The following is a 20,624-nucleotide window of genomic DNA, read 5'->3' on the forward strand; positions in this document are numbered from 1 at the left end:
AATGAGTTCTCTGTACAGCGCTGCGGAATTAGTGCTGCTATATAAATAGATGATGATGATAGTCAATTGTAAAGGTACAGGTAATGCCCAATAATCGTTAATGAGCATATGAGGTGTGTCTCTAACCTGTTTTTACTATTTTCCTGCAGCTGGCTGCTAATTCGTGGGGAAAAGACTGGGGAGAGAGAGGCTATTTCCGCATTGCCCGCGGTGAAAACGAGTGTGAAATCGAAACTTTTGTAGTGGGAGTGTGGGGTAGAGTCGGCATGGAGGACCTCTCTCATAGGAAATGAGGGATTTTCCAGGATGCAGGACTAAGTGAATTTTATAATATGCAGACAACGGGTTGTATCTTACTCTTAACCTCCAGATATTTACACTGCCAGTGAGCTGGATCATGAGGTCCTTGGTAGTTGGGGGTGTGACTTCTATAGCGGGAGAGAGATTTATTTGTGGATGATTTGGGGTAAGGGATTTGATTACATGACATTTTTACCCCACACACTGCCGATGAGATCTGCAACTCACTCAAGAGCTATTTATGTATAGTATTCATAGTATAAGAGCACTGAAAACATTACCAACTCTTAACAGGAAAGTGCTGATCCTTTCTTTACTGGGAGGGTTAGTAAAATCATTGGCTCATGATGAACCTGACTCTTTAGATGTTATCACATCAAAGTCCTTGCATGTTGTCAGCATCACATTCCTTACCAACCTGAGCTCTATGTTTTCACAAGCACATTCCCTGTTTGTATGGTGTCATCAATATACCTGACCTGCTTGAATTCACCTTCTTAATTTGCTAAGCATTCTAGATATAAAATAAAGCATTGCCTAAATGTCACAATTCAGGATAAGGGCAGGATGCGGAGAGGTCCTTCGTGAAATTAAGCTGACCCTGTGGTGCTGACAGAGGGCATATTCACAGCCTGTGGCTTTAGATGGGACAATAGTGCACATAATCCGATAATCTCTACAGGGATCAAAGGAGTATTGTTTGGGGCTAAATGCGAGGGGCACTCAGGCCTGTGAACCTGTCATAGACAGACATTTCCCTCCGGCCAGAAACTGCAGGAGAAGTGGTAGGCATCCATGTAGAAGTCACTTCCACATAGGACCAGACTGATCCAATATATATAATGAGATATAGGAGTATAAAATAAAACCCAATTAGATATACAAACTTCCCTGTATATACATTTGTAACACATACATCCCTGTCTTATGGGTGCTCAATGTAAAAGATAATCTATCCCACACACTGCTGATTTCTATTACTGGATAAGCCTTATACATCTTGTTTTTCTGGTATCTCATTAATCCAGCATACATACCTTAAATTAAAAACACACCTTTATTAAAATGTAACCATGAAATGTTTGAATTCATGCAAATGTGAACTATGTTTAACTATTTATTGAACTGTTTATATATTGAAGCTGTTTATATTGTTGTAATACTCTGCCCTCATAATCTCCATGCAAAAAATTGTTTAAATACCCAAACCTAAAAATACTCACACTAGATTGGGCGTCAAGATCCATTCTTAGTTGGTAATGATGATATTTACAACATTCCAGTTTGAATAAAAAAACATTTTCACCAAGAGTTTTCGTCTTTAAGTGTTCAATTTGAAAATCTAAAATCTAGCTTTCCATTAATCAACACACTAGCAAAATATGACTGTAGAGAAACAATTCAATGTGTTTGGGGTGCAATCCTTTCTTATCACAGTTCCCTGTCACAGTGAGGACTGTACCCAATTACGTGACCATGCGAGAGAGCTGGCTTGCTAACTATTTGGATAGTTTAATGAAGCATTTCCATAAAGCAGAGAGTCTTAATAGAAATAGTTGGAAAGAAATAACAATAATACATGTTACATATATGAAAAGCTGGACATGATTAGTAGCAGTTGATGGACAGAGCTGGGCTTTTCCACATATGTAATTTATGAGTATTTGCTATTCATGGGCACAACAAACATGAGGTTTCCGTACACTGGTCCGTGAAATATCTGCTCGACTTCATAAATAAATGGTCACTTTGATGAGTAACCTCTGTATTTGGTGTTAGAAAGCTATGAAGGTCACATTCTACCTCTGTGACAACCCGCAGCCCATACCAGCTCTCCTTTGTGCCTAATTACTCAGTGTTCTGCAGCACAGAGCATAGCCATCGCTACACTGGCGGTTTATTACCTGGGAGAACAGCACACTGACACATCTATGACAAAGACAAGCAGAGCCATTTTCTTTGAGCTACCTGAAATTCTTGCCATATGACGAACCACTGAACAGCAAAGAGGGGTGATTGTCTCCGTTATTTATTACACCAAAACATGATTTATGTTAACCACATAAGCTTGTACAGTACTTTTGCTGAATACACAAAGAGACTCTTGTGTGAGATAATGAGGGGTATTTTGGAAAGTGTCAGCAATGGTTTTATTACTGTAACCATTAAAAAGTCATTTTGTTCAAGCAGATTAATTAGCTATTTTCACAAATGTTATATTATAATAAATAACATCAAATTCAGCACTTTAATAGTTTTTTCACCATTTATTAATACCATTTGCTGAACAATTTACTGCTTAAAACGCAAAGTGTGATGTTTTGACTAACGATGTTGCTTTACTGTTTTGCCACTTTTAAGAATATCCTTCTCGGTGTCCAAAACATATATTGCTCGTGGAGTGAAATTAATATGGCTAATAATATTACATTAGCAAGAAAACAATATTGTAGCTTCTACCGTACCAATAGTCATTAAAAAAAAATGGCATCATCAGAATGGCCATTTATAAACCGCCCAATCGAAAGCAGAAGTTTGTAAAATTAAGTTATAAGCACTTTTTGGAAAACCATTTTGGATTATGATTCCAAAGTGTGTACATACACTAATGACTTTAATAGATTTTCCTTTATTTAAAAAGTGTGTTAAAAATGTATCAAATGCCGCTTACAGGGAATAAGAGTCGACCCTCTGAACAGTTCTGTGCCTCCTTCTTCATCCCTAAAATGTATGTTACCTTTTATGGGTCCCAAAGTAATCTTTTTGAGACTAGAAAGAAAGGAAAATGCATTTTACTCTTCAAGGACATTGGGTCCTATTGTACCCTGATCTGTTTTGCTTTTTTGCTACTTACACATTGAGTATTATTATTATTATTATTATCGTTGATTTGTAAGGCATAAAAGTGCTCCGCAGCCCTGTACAGTGGAACATAAAAGGACATAGATAAAACTATTTATTGAACACAATAAACACAAGGTAGACCATATAAATGTAGATCTGAAAGCAATGGGTAGGGGAGGCTTGCTGTTGGAGAGCTTACATTCTAATTGCTTATCAGATTCCCATATATACTGAAATTTTCAGGTCGGCCCGTTTTCTTTTATTGGAAATGTTCAGAATAACAAACGGAATGCCTCCTGAAGCCAAAAAAACTGCATGAGCTGGTATTGTCCTTTTTTTTTTTTTTTAAATCTTAAAACCCACTCTAGAACAGAATTATAATAGACCTAAATGAAATGTGTGTATGCATGACAGGTTCCACCAGACATTTCCTGCTCAGTAACTAGGTGCATACAGAGATATATTGGTGAAACGGTGAGCAGATTCCTGAGCTGCTCATGCCTATAGAAACATTGGAACTTGCATGGGATTTTATTAAAATAGAACTTATTTTTTTCACCAAAAAAACCCACATATTTTAAAATAAATTGCTCAGGCAGCTGCAATAATTGAAACTAAAACAGTAAATTACTTCAATGTTTCAAAGATAAATACCATTTCTTCATAATAGATTTGAAGCAAGAGCTGGCTGGTTGTGGGGCGGACTTGGGCTGGATCCTTGGCCAGCATTTGTTTTCCTTTAAAATGTTCTAAATAAGCTGCTGAGCAGAGTCTCACCCCCTGGGCTAAAATTTGCCAGCCAGCCCCTGATTTGAAGATATGTGTATATCCAATTTTCTTCCTCCCACAAAGTCTATGAAATGAAAGCAGCCCACTAGTACTGCCACCTGCACGTACATTGCTTAAGATGACTCTTCTCCAGCCAGCAGTCTTGTTCCAGCCTCCTCTCTGCTTAGCAGACCTCGGCGGATTCTTGCCATTTTTAAATAAAATGACATTATAAATAAAATGTACATGTGCAAGTTGAGTATTCATGAGCCACTTGTCTCTCCTTAAAAGGCTGACTGCTATTTCATGTTAAATGTACTAATATTTTACATTCCGTTAGAACATTTTATGCAGTGCAAAAGTAATATTTATAAACCGGCCCTATGAAAGATAGCAAAATAGACTAAGGGTATTTATAGGATCAGCTGTTAGATAACGTTACAAAGCAGCAGCAAAACAAAAAAAAATTATTTTATAGAAACGAGTAGTAACCAGCAGTGCTCCTAAAAGGCATGTAGAGTGAGAGATATTGCTTCTCAGCAGGACTCTGCAAGGAAGACAACACAATAACGAAATATGTTGCACATTTGTGAATTTAGTAAAATAGAGTATATTGCTTCATTTCTATGTTCATGTCCATGCTGCATATTTCATTATTATCATGTAGATACACCATGGCTTAAGGAGCAGTTTACATTTTGTTTGGAATGTAATGCAAGAAAACGTACTTGAATGAGCTTTTAGGCTAGGTACACACAGGCTGTCGACAAGAATTTGGGGCCCGGTACAGCAACTTTTTGCTCCCTCCTACAGGTGACACGCGATGTATGCCGCAGCTGCGCTGCCAAAGGGGCGTAGTCACGTATTGGGTGCATGGTCAACATGGGGGCGGGGCTGCACTTCTTTAGAAATGACATATTGAGAGAGATTCAATTGCTGGCGATGTGACAGAGTTAACCTGAACCAAAAATAATATGAGGGGTGGTACTTGGAAGAGCACTAGGGGTCAATCAGGGAGTTCTAGTGATGTAACATGGTTTTCATTTTAGACAAATTTTATACAATACACAGGCAGTACTGTTATACTATTGTTAGGTGCACACAGTTCTGCCTTCACGAGTAGTACAGTGTAAATGCGGGACATACATCCCAACTGACCTTGCAGTCAGACCAAATCCTGACTAAGTGAGACAAGTCACCCAAATGTGGGACTGTCCCACCAGATTCAGGACAGTTTGTAGACTGTCCTGCTCTCTACTACCTGTTCTTGTCACTTTCACCACATGTGGCTGCTGGTGTCTTTTAGCTCAGTTGCTGCTTGTCTTGATCCTGGAATGTTGGATGCCCTATTTGGAACAAAAATTGGTACATGAGATTTAGAAAACTCCAACCAGCCCTGGTGTTAAATCAGTAGCACCCATGTTTTATAATTATGCCTCCTCCATCCCCAAAATGAAAATAATAATATTCATATTTGCTAAATAGATCTATTGCCCCCCAACCAGCCTTGCCATTAAAAGAAGACCAAACACATTTAATTAATATACCTATTTCCCTCCAACCAGACCCAACATTAAATAGTATTCTCATTTAATATATAAACCTATTTCTCTCCCTCCAAACAGCCACAGCAATAAATTAAATAGCATTTAACTTTAACAAATATAACTAGTTCCCAAACCCATCCCCAGTATTAAATAATTCATTTTCAAATTAAATAAATATCCCTCCTTCCCAAAATCAGCCCATATTCAATTAATAGCCCCAAACCACCCCAGCATTACATTAAAGGTCCCATCACCTCACCTTAAATTAATAGGCCCCACTATTAAATTAAATATCCCTACCAATAAATTAAATTGCCCATCACCCACAAATAAAAAAGTACCTATGAAATAATTAGCCCCACCTGTACTCCACCATTAGCCTACCTCCCACACTATATTACGACCAACCCTTTCCTCTAAATATTATTTTAACATACTGCCCCCCCCCCCCCCCCCCCCCTTCACACACACTATATTAACATAACACACATATAGGGGGGAAATCAATTCGGCTTGCACTTAACACGGCGTTAAGTCTATTACTGTTTATACAGTTATTTTAACCCTGATTTCTGCTCGCTAAGCTGCGAGCAAAAACCAGCATTAAAAATTATCGTAATATCAGTAATAGTGCGCAGGCCGCATTACTTTTGCCAGTAACGCGGACACTTGAATTCTCCCCATACTCTATATTAACATTCCCCCCCTTCTCTTACCTTGTTCAATCCGCAGCAGCAATTCACACATGGGACAGCACCTATCACGTGGTGCACGTCCCATGTGACTCCGGGGCTCTCACTGACAGGGTACACATAGGGGAGGGGGGATGGATCCGCGTCATAATGGAAGGTAGCTCCCCCCCCCCCCATTTGTGGGTTTGCACGCGTGCAATTTTTTTTAAAGTTTAACTATGGAGCTCACAGAGCCCCTGGTCCCACCAGGCAGGCCCGGGTAAATTGTAGGTTTTTCAGTTGATTATCGGAACAATCACCTGATAAACGACAGCTCCACCACGTATTGTGTTAGTGTGTATATTCACACGATGAACGACAATCATTCCAAAGTGCAGATTGTCATTTCATTTGTTCGGTCGTACTGTTTAATAAGCTCATTCCAATCACCTGCCGATCATGTAGTGTGTATGCACTCACTATTACAATCATGGGGGGTATATTTACTAAAGTGTGGGTTTAAAAAAAGTAAGGATGTTACCTATAGCAACTAGATACAATTTGTCATTTTGTAGAATGTACTAAATAAATAACTAGAATATACCCCATGATTTTTTCAGTTGATGTCGACAATGAACATGTCCTGGTGACAAAATGTAGAAAGTTCTGTAGATGGAATAGTTTTCAAAGCCACAGAAGCTAACAAAATTCGTAAGGACATGTGGATAACTATAACAAGGTGGTTTTAATCAGTGTGACAGGAATGAGAGTTACTATTGTGCTGTCAAACGAATATAGGACCAGATGAAGAGCACAGATCTAAAGGTAAATCTGTCTAGCGTGTAAGCACGAATCGTCTGACCTATCGGACCTTCAGTCGCAGGTACAATCGTTGTAGATAACAAGTCGGTCGGAAAATTCTTCAGTGTACCCAGCCTTTGGTGTGGTTATCTCAAAAAGCTTATGTTAACGAACAAGATGGCCAGAAAATGGCTACAGCCAGCAGGAAATTCGGTTGTAAGGAAAGGGAATTAGCAATAGTATTTTATGCATTTCTAGTTAAGCTACACTTGGGAATGTATAAGATGAGACAACTAAAATGATGCACGGCCTTAAACCTTTTATAAAAGTAGACATGATCTTAATATGTATTCATGTGTATTAACAGAGAGAAGGCATACACAGACTACATTATGGAGGTAAGTACTGTATATTTCAGAGCAAAGCTAGTATTAGAACAGTCAGCCATAAATACACAACTACCAAACCATATTTCAATTAAAAATAATCATAATAATAAAAATCAATAAACATATACCGGTATATAATTGATGTAAGTGTTGACAAAAGTAAAATATTTTGTTTTTAGTTAGATTGAATAAGTTTGAATTAGCCTTGAATCACATAGCTATATATCAGACAATGAGACCAGCACTTATTGACCCACCCAAAACACATCCCTTTTATAGTCTGTAACTTCTCCCATCTCCATGCTGGTGAATGGCTCCCACATCCAAGTCTCATTCTTTTTTGGCTGACACTTCCTGGATCCAAGCAGACATGTAGTGCCTGTGTTGACCTCTGGCAGACTGCTGATGATTGAGGTTTGCCAGCTGACAGTCTCTCTCATATATCTATGGGATAAGCCTCAGATATGTCACACCTCCGTGCACCAGCAGAACAAACAAAAATTGTTGATGGTGAACCTGCAGAGAGCAGGCCCTGCCCAGCTCTACCTCCAATCAATGCTGTTGCCTCTTAACCACTACCTTTCCCCTAGAGTTGCCAGCTTTTCTTGTCTCTATTTATGGCCCAAAGCATATTGCTGATGTTAATTATCATTTCTTATTACAATTATATGAAATTAATTAACATGGCAATCAAAATTGATTAGCCGGGACAGTGGCTTCAATAGGAGCCTGTCCCAGTGAGTAATCTATTGCAAAGTGATCACAATAAAAGATCTTAACTTTAAATCAATGTAGATATGGTACAACTAGGATTGTGTAGTTTTCCAATATTTACTTTTATTGTGACACATGTAGAACATTAGAAACCATTGTTAGGCCATAATGAGCAGTAATTTCTTCACTGTCAAAAGCTGTTTTACTTGTATAATGTCAATAATAATCATCCTTACTGAATGTCAAAATGAGTTTTAATTATATAGTCTATAGAAGCTTGTGTGTAAATGGCCAATCTTGGTTTATTAATTTGTTTATTCTCGTATGTAGGAAGAGTTTGTATGTTCACCCTGTGTTTGTTTCCTCCGAGTGCTCCGGTTCCCTCCCACATTCAAAAAACGTGTGTGTGTGTGTGTGTGTGTGTGTGTGTGTTTTACATATTTTATCATTTTAAATTTCCTAGACAATTTCCATTTCTTCATCAGATTATGGATTTTTACAAAGCTTTGGCAGATTCAGAATATGGCAAATGTTTCTGGATTTTGCACACAAAATTATTGAACAAAAATATAAAACACACACATAAAACATTAGGAAATATTTGCATTATATACTGCCCTGTCAACTTCAAATAAATTGGCCAAGTACATAAAGATACTGTTGGAATGAGAACTTTAAACTGAGGTTGGAGTACAGAACCTTTTATATTATTAAAAAAATATATATAACAGTTCAGATAGAGGCTTATTTCTGTAAATGACGATTTACCAATACTATAACCTAACCTATCTTTTCTAAAAAGATTACAAGGATGATTTTCATAGTCCTGAGCAAACTAAGAAGTCTATTAACTTGATGGGATTCTACATAAAAAAAACATGATGATGAATAAGCATCATATATCACTTACTAATATGTGGTAGAGCTTTCATAATTGACGTAACACATATTGAGATGTTTGACATTGTATGGAACCTTATTAACAAGTCAAGCAGAACCAATTGTCAATGTTTGCTTCTTGCAGTGGTTATTCATGAAGGGTAGTTGATATGAAAGGGGAAAAAGGCTTTCATCAAGAATTACCACTTACTACCTAAATTACCTTTAATGAAACATATTACACTTTGAATCTTACTAGCAGGTATGTTACATGGCATGACATGTATTGAGTACTATATTAAGCGCACCTTTAAATGCATTTATGTATTCAACAATTTAATCTGCTTAGGTAAATAAACATATATTTAAATACACTATATAAAAAGGTTTTTATTTGTACAGTTGAAAAAAAACCACAACCACCAGCTCAGTTTTCTGTATAGCATCTTTGCTCCACATCAGTGTTCAAAGGGATGTATACCGACATTCATAAAGATGTATAATATTTTTAAAATATTATATAAAAAAAAATCCCATACATAAACTATACATTTGCAAATGTGAGGCAGGCAACATAACAGAATGTAGTAATTTTTTTCAATGGCAACATTATTTGAACTATATCTCCCTCTAGTGGGTAAAGGTTACATGGCAACGGAGTGATACATATTTGAAATAACTCTTAAATATATTCTACAGGACCTCCTTTAAAAATAGAATGGTTATATCTAAAGCACTACTGTACATTTGAAGGTCAATCAATATGGGCACGGGTAGAGCTTACAAAGAAAGGCTGGCATTTATTGTTGTCGGAAGCAGTCTGATTAGTCCAGAGAATGTAACTTAAAAGTTTGTGTGTAGAGGAATTGCAGCAGCCCCGCCTCAAGCTTGAACAGTTCCTCATCAAAAGGGGCAAGAGCAGGAACTTGAGATGTAATAAAGATCTACCAACTCCAATGCTGTTAGAGGAGACGTCCCACAGCCATGGTGAGGAAATCATCGTAGCTGAGCTTGGCGTTGCCGGATCTCTCAGTATCCTTATCCCGAAATGCTTCAGTCATACTCTGCAGTTTCGTACAAATCTGTATAAAGTGGTCAAGCTGCAAAGTTGGATTGGCAGACGGTGGAGCATACTGTGACATTATATGCTGCACAAACTGTGGGCTGAGTTTATATCCCATCTGTATGAGTGCTAAGTAAGTACAGAGAAGCATGGTTAGAGGATGCATATAAGAATTATACAGATATGAACACAGCACTCATCAAGGGGGAACAAAGGGTTAATAAAAAATAGCAAAAGAAAGTAGAGCGTAAAAAAGTCGGGTAAATTTATCAACCTGCATGTTTCAGGCGAGTTAGAAAAGTGGAGATGTTGCCTATAGCAACCAATCAGATTCTAGTGATCATTTATTTAGTACGTTCTACAAAATGATAACTAGAATCTGATTAGGTGCTAAAGGCAACATCTACACTTTTCAAACCCGCAGCTTGATAAATTTACCCCTAAGTATTATAAATTAAATATTATTTATTAAGATGGTAATAGGAATTTGATGACTGTCAATTACAGTAGCTTGCTTAGTAATTGTTTTTCGTTTTTCATTTGGCTAACAGTTCTTTTCTAAACATTTTGCGCTCTTTTAATGACAAGGCATAGTTGGCAAATATATGGGACACACCCAAATAGCTGAGAAATAAATAAATAGTCAACTTGTAATGTTTTGTGTTCCAAGACGTATCCAAAGCATTTGCCATCTATACTGATTGGCCAAAGTAGTTTACTCTTACATAATGAAAACAGAAAATGCAGCTCCTGGCAATAAGTAACCAGACAATGTACTACATCATATGTTTTATTTTGCAGATATGCACTGACTCAGCAGGTTCTGACATCCAATGTGGAAGAGTAATCTCACTGCTATCAAATATTAATCATGGGTATTTCTCCTATTGCTACATTGAGCTAGACTAAAAATTATACACGAAGACAAACATATAAGGTTCCTAATAAAAAAATGCCCGTTGATAAAAAAAAACGTACGATTTGCACTACAATATATCATTTACCTTGGTACAATTCTGCATGGTTAATATTGCCAGATCTATCTCGGTCATATTGCTGGAACAGATTCCTCCACTGCTGAATGAATGTCCAGAGCCCAGAAAACCCATGAAGATCGATCCGGCCAGAATGACTTTTATCAAACATGTCTGCAAAAATCAACATTACTGCTCAGTATAATCATACACAAGCAAACAAATTTGTATGAACCATAGGATGATTCTATGGCACTGTAGATACTACACAATATTATGGAGTATGTTTTTTGGGGGCAGGTGCAGGTTGTGATTAATTTTCACACCAAAGAACCACTGTAGGCATTATATTAAACAGGATAAAGACGATTATTCCACCAACCTATACATCAATCACCTCTCTCTGTGACGCAACCTACATTCACATTATCAGACTAATTATGGCTTTTAATAAACAGTAAACAGGAGAAAGTAGTTTTTCTTCTAAGAAACCATAGCAGTATAATTTTATAGAGGTTTACAACTGAACAACTTTAGAACTTCTTTAACAATGGCCTTTGGACAGACGAGACCAAAGTGGACCATTGATCATGCAACAAGATATTAACAACCATAAGCAAATATACAACTTAATGGCTAAAAAAGAAAAGAATCAAAGTTTTAGAATGGCCAAATTCATAAGAGCTGTGAATAAATCAATGCCCTCAACCATCAATGAACTAAAGCAGTGTTGTAAGAAGTGAGCCAAAATGCCTCAAATACGATCTTAAGAGACTGATACAAACTCCTACAGAAAATCAATTTCAAGTTATTGCTGCTAAAGGTCGTTCTAAATGCTACTGATTTCTTCAAGTTAGTGATTTTTTTGTAGAATAATGACAAAGTAAATGTATGTTTTATTTGTCACATGAGGTTAAATTGATTAAACTTTAGGGGGTAAATTTATCAAGCTGCGGGTTTGAAAAGTGGAGATGTTGCCTATAGCAACCAATCAGATTCTAGCTGTCATTTTGTAGAATGTACTAAATAAATGAGAACTACAATTTGATTGGCTGCTATGGGCAACACCTCTATTTTTTTTTCAATCGCACAGCCTGATAAATTTACCCCTAGGACTTGGTGGTCACTAGATGGGGTTTTTTTTTAATTTATGTCCTGATAGATAAAAACAGATATTTAAAACATGGTATACTTTCTTTTTCACATAACTATATATTACTCACTTATTCACAGATTTTCCCCAAAAATATTTTCGTGGTTTTCATGCGTATTTAATTGGCAACTCAAACATGTTTCCAGTAAATTTCTGCATGAACAGTTCTTTCAATGTTTTATTACTTCATTTCCAGAATTTCAGATAAATATGTTGTCTATACTTTAGTGAGAATGTCTATCTTCACAAAGCTACAAGTCTGTGATGCAAAGTATCTGTGTTGATTTGGAAACTAACGTTTAAAATTGTACCTCCATCTCTTTCTAATACCTATACATTGCTGAGTATCAGCCTATTCATACAGATTACCATTTCGTGTTTGTTTTAAATCTGTCTTGCTCAATATGATTACTATCATTTTAAGTATTGTTGAACTTTGAAATCACCTTACAATGCCTTCTCTACAGGGTCTTTCCACATGATAAATATGAAGAAAAGCATTCAATCACAGAAAATATAAAATGTGCTAAGTAAAATAGTTACCTAGAAAATATTTCACTGAGTTTGATTATATAATTTTAATATTTAGTACATTAGAAAGAAGACTAGTAGACTATTAAAACAATCTCCAAGGAGTGGGAAAAACACAGGTCTATTCCGATACTTAATTAGAAAGCACTCAGACTTACTCAGCATCATGATACATGTTTCGTCATTGAATGTGGTCCAGTTGGAATTGACCAGCGCTTGTTTGAGTTCTTTTAAGGTTATGTAACCACTTCTGTCAGTGTCGACAGTCTGGAACCAAGAGAAAGCTTCTTGGTCTACTCCTGGGGGTATATTGCCTGTAAGAATTAGCAGACCATGATAGTAGGAAACAAAAGGTCTCCCATAGTGCTATGCTAAACACTTCGATAACCACTATATATCATGGAACTAGTTGTTCCAAACTTACCAGGAGGACCTCTTTGTCCATACTGGCCTTGCTGAGGACTCCAATAAGGGTTGGATCCTGGTGCCTGATAAGGTCCTCCTGGAGCATGGCCTCCATAGTTCCCTCCTGGACCCCCTGGTGCAGTGCCACCTGCAACAGGCTGTCCATAGCCACTGCCCGAAGATGGTGCTCCATATGGTGCTCCAGGTGCAGGACCCCCATATGCAGGCTGGCCAGGATGACCACCTGCTCCATATTGCTGCCCAGCATAATAGCCCCCTGGAGGAGCACCAGGCGTTTGTCCTGCAGATCCATGATATCCCTGTAAAAACAAGACGGCAACATCACCCAACCAATTTCGTGTTATGAGAAAAAGAGGTGTGGGTTTTGTGAATATGCAGATTGGTCAACTGAAACAAGTTTGTTATGTACACAAGCCGAGACTTGAAGAGCAACTCTGCCTAGTTACTACTAGGTATATCCAAAACACGTCTGTTTAGAGAAATATGATCAGCTCTGCAAGCTTTGTTGAACATTTGTTGTAAAATGATTGTACATCTGCTTAACAACCTCTTATTTATTTTTGACTTTTTTCAGGCACTGGCTTCTGTGGGACAGGCTTTATTTGCAAATTTCTAGAAATGTTTTAGATATTAACAATTATGTATTTTCCTAAGCAGCCTTGGAAACACTGGAACTCCTAAAAGCAACCTGTGAGATATTCTGAAGGTATGAAGATGGGAGAAGAGAAAAGGGTGACATTTCTTATTACATATGTCAATAAAAGAAAAAATAAGTACTACTATCTCTAGAGGCCCTTCTTGTCTATATTATAAGCACTAGTGACTAAAACTAATGTGAATCCACACATAGGACAAACGCTTGATTTAACAAAATGTTACTTTTATTTTGAGTCAATAAAATATGTAAATAAAACAAGGAGCGAAATGTAATAAAATGAGTGTATAGTGGATAAATCAGATCAATGCATCTGGTAACATCATTTAACTCAAAGGGGGGTATTCAATTGTTCCTCCGGGCGTCGCCGGAATGAGCGCGTTAAAACTATTACCGTTTATACAATAATTACTCGCTGAATTTCATCTCGCAGCTCCCTGAGCTGCGAGATGAAATTCAGCGAGTAAACTACCGTATTAATGGTTTTTACGCACAAGTTTACGGTATAAACGGTAATCGTTTTAACGCACTCGTTCCGGCGGCGCCCAGAGGAACAATTGAATACCCCCCAAATAATACTATAGCTTCTTTCTGAGTTATCTATGATATTTCAAAATATTGTTTTTCCACAATGCCAACTTCATGTATTGTTTCACTGTATTAGAAAAGCAGTTATAATTAATATAACACTTCATATACTGCTGCCACCTTTTATATTGGTGAAGGTGTATTTCTCCCAATAGTGGTAAATTGATTTATATCACTTGTGTATGTCAGAGTACCACAAGTTCTTATATCCTGGTAATAGTACAGACATCCAAATTGATTTAAATTTCCACCAACCTATATTAAGTGGATATATTACAAAATCTTAGCTTGATTCAGTTGCTATATACATATCCCACATAATTACAGGTTGTTAATCTGCAGTACATTAGCTCATTAATATATTGGCTTGTATATGGCATCTGTAATCTTTTCTTTGGACCTGATGATTTGTTACATGTATAAGTCAAATCATAGGATTGAAGGTGTTTCACACATCAATCTTTATAGATACTATGTTGCTTTACATTATATAAATAGTTATAAAAAAAATTTATCAAAAGTTTGCCATATTATTCTAACTTTTCTCAATAGTGCTAGCAAATCCTATAGCGCATACACTTTGAAAGACACAGAGTTATTTAGTGCAGTAATAAGTAATGTATTTGTTTCTCCGACACAGCTGTTTAACACCTGGTTGTGCTTGCGTTTGTACCCTGCAACCCCTGCAGTTGAGTTTTTGAACTATGATCAGTAAGAGTAAGTCATATTCTAACACTATTCCATATTGTTTAGAATATTTATGTATGTATTATATAAAATAACAATAAGTCAGTACTAATTTAATGTTGCAGAATCCATATTTGTTACTAAGAATCAAATCATGTTTTCATTATGAAGATAGACGATTAGTGTCTTGGAATGCCAATCACAGGAAAAGCAGTATCATTAGTCACAGATGATTTTAAGTAGTCAGCACTTTCTAAACACGGCCTGCTACTTCGACAAAGCTATGTGCGAAACATACGTCAGGCTATAGAGTCATGATGATGCTTGTTTAAACCGACACAGAAAGAATAGGGGAATCAGAAATTTTAAAAATCAAATTAAATAATAGCCTTGTTAAAGATAATACTAAGTACTATTAGTGCTGACAGACAACACAGGGACTTTACTTGATGCAGAAGAACCTCATCATCACCATTTATTTATATAGCGCCAATGATTCCGCAGCGCTGTACAGAGAACTCATTCACATCAGTCCCTGCCCCATTGGAGCCTACAGTCCAAATTCCCTAACATACACACACAGGCAGACAGACAGAGAGACAGACTAGGGTCAATTTTTGATAGCGGCCAATTAACCTACTAGTATGTTTTTTGGAGTGTGGGAGGAAACCAGAGCACCCAGAGGAAACCCACGCAAACACAGGGAGAACATACAAACTCCACACAGATAAGGCCATGGTCGGGAATTGAACTCATGACCCCAGCGCTGTGAGGTAGAAGTGCTAACCATTGAGCCACCATGCTGCCCTGCAGGTGTATCAATAGCATGTGGAACTCCGTATATATAAGAAAAAAAAATTGTACCATGCAGTTATTCTCTTCAATAGTCTGCCAGCATTAAAGAGGTAGCTACAATACTGAAACAATGTAAAAACAGATTTACCCACTGATCATTGCGACATAATTCAGATTGTAGGATTTGAAAACACTACAGATTAATAGTTAATGAATGACAGTGTCAGTAAATTAAGTGTGCCTAAAAGTTACCTATTACGATGAAAAATAATCCTGTATCCATAATTAGCAGATGCACGCTCTATTAGGCAATCCGAATTCACAGATACTCCATTATCGTACAGAACCACATACACAGATTGGATTAAGTGTATTCCACCATCACCTTTTAAAACAGGGTTTAATTGTGCATTGCACTGTAAGATTGACAGGATGTTAGTAACCATAACGATGTAGTGATGACACAAACACTTTTGTGACTCTCCGTGAATGCATTCAATTAAGTGTATCCCATGGTGACTGTCTTCAAAGTCTTGATAACAGATAACATGGTAAAGAGCAATGATAATATTGTCTAATAAATCTGAACAGTGCAATAGTGGTATATGCACGTGTTAACTACAGTTCAAAGAATCCTCTTACAGAGTTTGCAGGATTTAGTAACGATGGGCACGGCCAGTTATCAAATAGCCAGATAGGTATATGCATCACCTTCTGCTATACTAGATAACCCTGTATCTAAGAAAAAAGTGTGTGTGTTATAAGGCTTATTAGCGCTACTTAGAAAATAGAAGTTTATATGGCAAAATGGATCAGTGTCAGACTAAAACATGCAGTTATTGATCATAGTTCAACAAGTCCAAAAGTTCAAAAATTACTGCTTTTCTAATACAGAGAAACAATACATGAATTTCTCATTGTGGTAAAATAATATTTTGAATTACCATATATTGCTCAGAAAGAAGATATAACATTATTTGAGTTAAATGATGTTACCAGATACATTGATCTGATTATCCCCTATAAGATCATTTTATTACATTTTATATTTCACCCCTCAAGCGTTTGGCCTATGTATTCTTTCCACTTATTAGTCCCAGTCACAAGTGCTTATAATATAAACCCTAGGAGTGCCTCTAGAGATAGTAGCACTTTTTTTTTTTTTTTTATTGACATATGTAATAAGAAATGTCACCCTTTTCTCTTCTCCCATTTATATAGCTTCAGAATTTCTCACAGGCTGCTTTTAGGAGTTCAAATGTTTCCAAGGCTGCTTAAGAAAATACAAAATTGTTAATCTCTAAAACATTTCTAGAAATCTGCAAATAAAGCCTGTCCCACAGAAACCAGTGCGAAAAAAAAATAAAAAAAAAAATAAACAAGAGGTTGTTTAGCAGATGTACAATCATTTGACAACAAATGTTCAACAATGCTTGCAGAACTGTTCATATTTCTCTAAACAGATGTGTTTTGGATATACCTAGTAGTACTTTTTATCTCTCTTATTGACACATGTATTTATTACTACTTAGAGAACACCCAGTACATAAGAATTTACATATTAGAATAATATAATATTGTACTTTCAAGGGCTGAGTTCAGACCAATATTATTCAAGTACGGAGGGATTCTCTATTATTGTAATTCTTATTACATATAATTTACCAAAATATTCAAAATAACAATACAGCTTATATCAAGATTCCTTAATTCTGGTCCTCAAGAACCTGAGTCATCTTTTGGGAATTTCCCTCTTTAGGAACAGGTAGGATAGTTATGGGTCATTCCATTGTAACTGTGCAACACTTTGAGAGTTCTAACTTAGTATGGTTCTCACTACATTTGAGTCATTTTAATATGGGAACTATAGATGAACAAAAGTAAAGAAGCAAAGATACAATTGTGACCTTTTGAAAAACCATGAAATTGCCTTACATTTAAATAAAAAATAATAATAAAGAGCTGTAACCGACGCAAAAAAAAAAAAAAAAAAAAAAAAAAATCACATGAAATTTTCTATGAACTTCAAATAAGTGTGGCCTTGTATTCAGTACCAAATAATAGACCCTTTATAGTGTTAAACTGCTATAATTATTTAATATATTTATAAATGAGTGATTAGTTTGTTTTGTAACTGATGCAATATTAGAATCAGACTTATTCTTTATTGAAACAATTACTCATCTTGTTTCAACTACTTCTCCGCTTCAATTCAACCTAAATGCCATGGCACTGAACATCATCTCTTGCCATTCTACCTGCAACTTCCTACACAAGTTACCTATATCATCTTGAATTCAAATCACCTATAAATCCCTCAATAGACCCAATCCTTCATACATTTCAAAACTCCATCTTGAAATATTCTCTCTTACATCAGCCTCTGACCTGCACCTCACCATCTCTCACTATGGCCTACAATTCTTCTCCTGTGCCACTACCCACTAATGGAATTCAAACAAGAAAATACAGAATTTGAAAGTGGAAACGCTCTCTCCTTATATTTTGTTAAAGGAATTTTTGACCTCTTCATGTGAAAACTATATATTTATTTTTAGTTTTTCTTAGCCTTCATTTGGAGCAACCCTCTACACTATTGAGAGGTTTAAGGTTTTGAAATGCAAATTTGATTATAATACAAAGACAAATCAAACCAGCACAAAAAAAACATTATACCAGTACAAGTTGAAAGCCGACCAAGGCCAAAATTGACTGCATTTTGAACTGGTTTAAAAAATTTGAGCATCACTATTCAATAGTAGGCCTGCGTTTCATACCAGTAAGGTGGAATACTGTAACAAAAGCCTGCAAAAATAAGTCAATAGAGCATGTTAGATTTAATGTGCCTTCTGTAAAAACAATATCCAGTCATCCAAATTGTTGTTGAAGTGTGGAAGACAGCAGCGGATTAAAGTTCCATAGTCAGCCTGGAGATTTTCCCAATTAATTCAGAACTTTCATTGAATTATTACATTTATAAAAACCAACATTCAGAAAGTACTGTGTTCAATTACTATTGATGATCTCCACACCCCACCCTGTACATTACTAGTCTACACGCCTAATACCAATATTCCTATGTACCTTTCATAGCTCTCAGCCACAACTCTACCCACCCCGCCCCAACAATCATACTGGTGCTCGCCTATCACCTACACAAGTCATCTCCCAAATCATTTCTTACTTCCACATGGGATGGTATCCCGCCCACAGGGCCTGAGCCCACTCACCTGGCCGTATTGATAGCTCGCCATTACAACTCTTCTGGTTGCTATCCCCGTTGGCAAATGACAGATTACGAAAGGACTGCTAGGAAGTGACTGAAGTAATACGTCTCAATGCTCTGTAACTATGTAATGCCCGCATAGATACACTTTTACTTATTTGTCTCTGTTATAGGCGCCATTTTTCCAGAGTCAAATGCTTAACCTCTGTAGTGAAAGCTGCTCTACAGGAAGATGGCTGCTACCATGTTCCCAATAGACGTTTGCGACGCATTGATTTTGGATTATGCGGCTTTATCTGTGCGGTTGTATATTGGGGCTCTAGTGGAAGCGTAAAGCAAGCTGGGATGTGGGCGGAAGTTGAGTCGTTACATGGGTAACTTCCCAGCGCTGCCCTGGTCGCACGAGTCCGGCTCAGATACACAGTCGCTCCCGTCCTCTACACACCCGCAAAATGGTCCGAAAACTGAAATACCATGAGCAGAAGCTGCTGAAGAAAGTTGATTTTATCAACTGGGAGGTGGACAACAACATCCACGAAGTGAAGGTTCTGCGGAAGTACCACCTGAACCGGCGGGAGGATTACACCATCTACAACAAGCTCAGCCGCAGTGTGCGGGAGCTGGCGCGCAAGGTGACCGAACTGGACGAGAAAGACCCGTTCCGGGTGCAGAGCACCACCAGGCTGCTGGAGAAGCTGTACGCCATGGGCTTGATCCCCACCAGGCAGGGCCTGCAGCTGTGTGACACGGTCTCCGCCTCATCCTTCTGCAGGAGGCGGCTGCCCACCATTGTGGTCAAACTTAGGATGGCCCAGAACCTCAAGACTGCCATTGTATTTATCGAGCAAGGACATATCCGTGTAGGACCTGAAGTTGTGACAGATCCAGCCTTTCTGGTGACCAGGAACATGGAGGACTTTGTGACTTGGGTGGATTCCTCTAAGATCAAGAAGCATGTTATGGAGTATAATGAGGAGAGAGATGATTTTGATCTTGGCGTGTAGTGCAGGAATGTCTCAATTTGTTCTGTGGACTACTCTAATACTAACCATCGGTTGTGAAACACCAGAGTACTCGAATACATAAGTACTTACATTGTCAAGTATAGTGAGAGGCGAATTTCCACCAACAAAAGCTCTATTTATATAGTTGAAATAACTTTTGAACTTTTTTTTTTTCAGGAGAACTTTGAGTTTTGATCAAATTTGTTTTGCATCAGAAACATAGTTTGTAATAAACGAATTCATACTAATTGTATTATAATTTTGAATTCCTACGTATTTTACAAACATCATAAAATGTCAACATGATGTATGTTTTACATAAGCAGAGTGGTGTCCAAGTTTAGTAGGTTTTGGAATAAGTGCATGTTAGGTGATTTTAAATGGAAAATGCAGACATGAAATGAACTATTGCTAGATAATGGGGAATTCACATTGACAGATTAGATACTTTCTGTAAGCAGAATACCTGTATATAGTATAGCCATACTTGCCAACTTTTTGAAGTACCCCAAAGGGAATTCCTGGAGGGTACGGGGCTTGATGAACTGTGACACTTTTGGTCCTGCCTTTGTTGTAATGACATGTATACGTAATTTTACAGCGGGAAAG

The 20,624-nt window shown here is 37.2% G+C and overlaps 3 protein-coding genes across 4 annotated transcripts in view; 2 read left to right on the forward strand and 1 right to left on the reverse strand.

Annotated features, from left to right (window-relative positions):
• The window catches only part of TINAGL1 (tubulointerstitial nephritis antigen like 1), a 32,771-nt gene extending 31,160 nt beyond the window's left edge, over positions 1–1,611 (forward strand). Inside the window, exon 12 of the mRNA XM_075195169.1 lies at positions 150–1,611. Within this exon, the coding sequence (XP_075051270.1) occupies positions 150–293 (144 nt within the window). The 3' untranslated portion in view covers positions 294–1,611. The remainder of the gene's footprint in view (positions 1–149) is intronic.
• A 7,672-nt stretch (positions 1,612–9,283) lies between these two features.
• PEF1 (penta-EF-hand domain containing 1) lies at positions 9,284–19,132 on the reverse strand. Of its 2 annotated transcripts, none has more exons than XM_075195173.1 (5): positions 19,016–19,132; positions 13,059–13,359; positions 12,793–12,933; positions 10,981–11,124; positions 9,284–10,105 (listed from the first exon to the last, which is right to left on the reverse strand). In XM_075195173.1, the coding sequence occupies exons 1-5, from the start codon at positions 19,037–19,039 to the stop codon at positions 9,876–9,878; spliced, it is 840 nt and encodes a 279-aa protein (XP_075051274.1). In that variant the 5' UTR covers positions 19,040–19,132; the 3' UTR covers positions 9,284–9,875. The 2 variants fall into 2 exon arrangements, with proteins under 2 accessions (XP_075051274.1, XP_075051271.1); XM_075195170.1 differs by having other exon boundaries at positions 12,793–12,948; positions 19,016–19,128.
• Positions 19,133–19,338: 206 nt separating this feature from the next.
• On the forward strand, positions 19,339–20,268 carry IMP3 (IMP U3 small nucleolar ribonucleoprotein 3). Its single transcript, XM_075195174.1, has one exon. It carries the CDS (start codon positions 19,464–19,466, stop codon positions 20,013–20,015), a length of 552 nt encoding a protein of 183 aa, XP_075051275.1. The 5' UTR covers positions 19,339–19,463; the 3' UTR covers positions 20,016–20,268.
• Positions 20,269–20,624: the final 356 nt, after the last annotated feature.

Source organism: Mixophyes fleayi, chromosome 2 (assembly GCF_038048845.1).
Source record: "Mixophyes fleayi isolate aMixFle1 chromosome 2, aMixFle1.hap1, whole genome shotgun sequence".
Taxonomy (NCBI): Eukaryota; Metazoa; Chordata; class Amphibia; order Anura; family Limnodynastidae; genus Mixophyes; species Mixophyes fleayi.

What these genes read in the sequence shown, in the direction of transcription:
- IMP3 (XM_075195174.1), top strand. Translation starts at nt 19,464, where the DNA reads ATGGTCCGAAAACTGAAATACCATGAGCAGAAGCTGCTGAAGAAAGTT.
- PEF1 (XM_075195170.1), bottom strand. Translation starts at nt 19,039, where the DNA reads ATGGCGAGCTATCAATACGGCCAG. An exon ending in AACATGTATCATGATGCTGA is followed by an intron (nt 11,125 to 12,792) that starts GTAAGTCTGAGT and finishes TGATTTTTGCAG; the next exon opens with ACATGTTTGATAAAAGTCAT. An exon ending in CCATGCAGAATTGTACCAAG is followed by an intron (nt 10,106 to 10,980) that starts GTAAATGATATA and finishes GTACTTACTTAG; the next exon opens with CACTCATACAGATGGGATAT.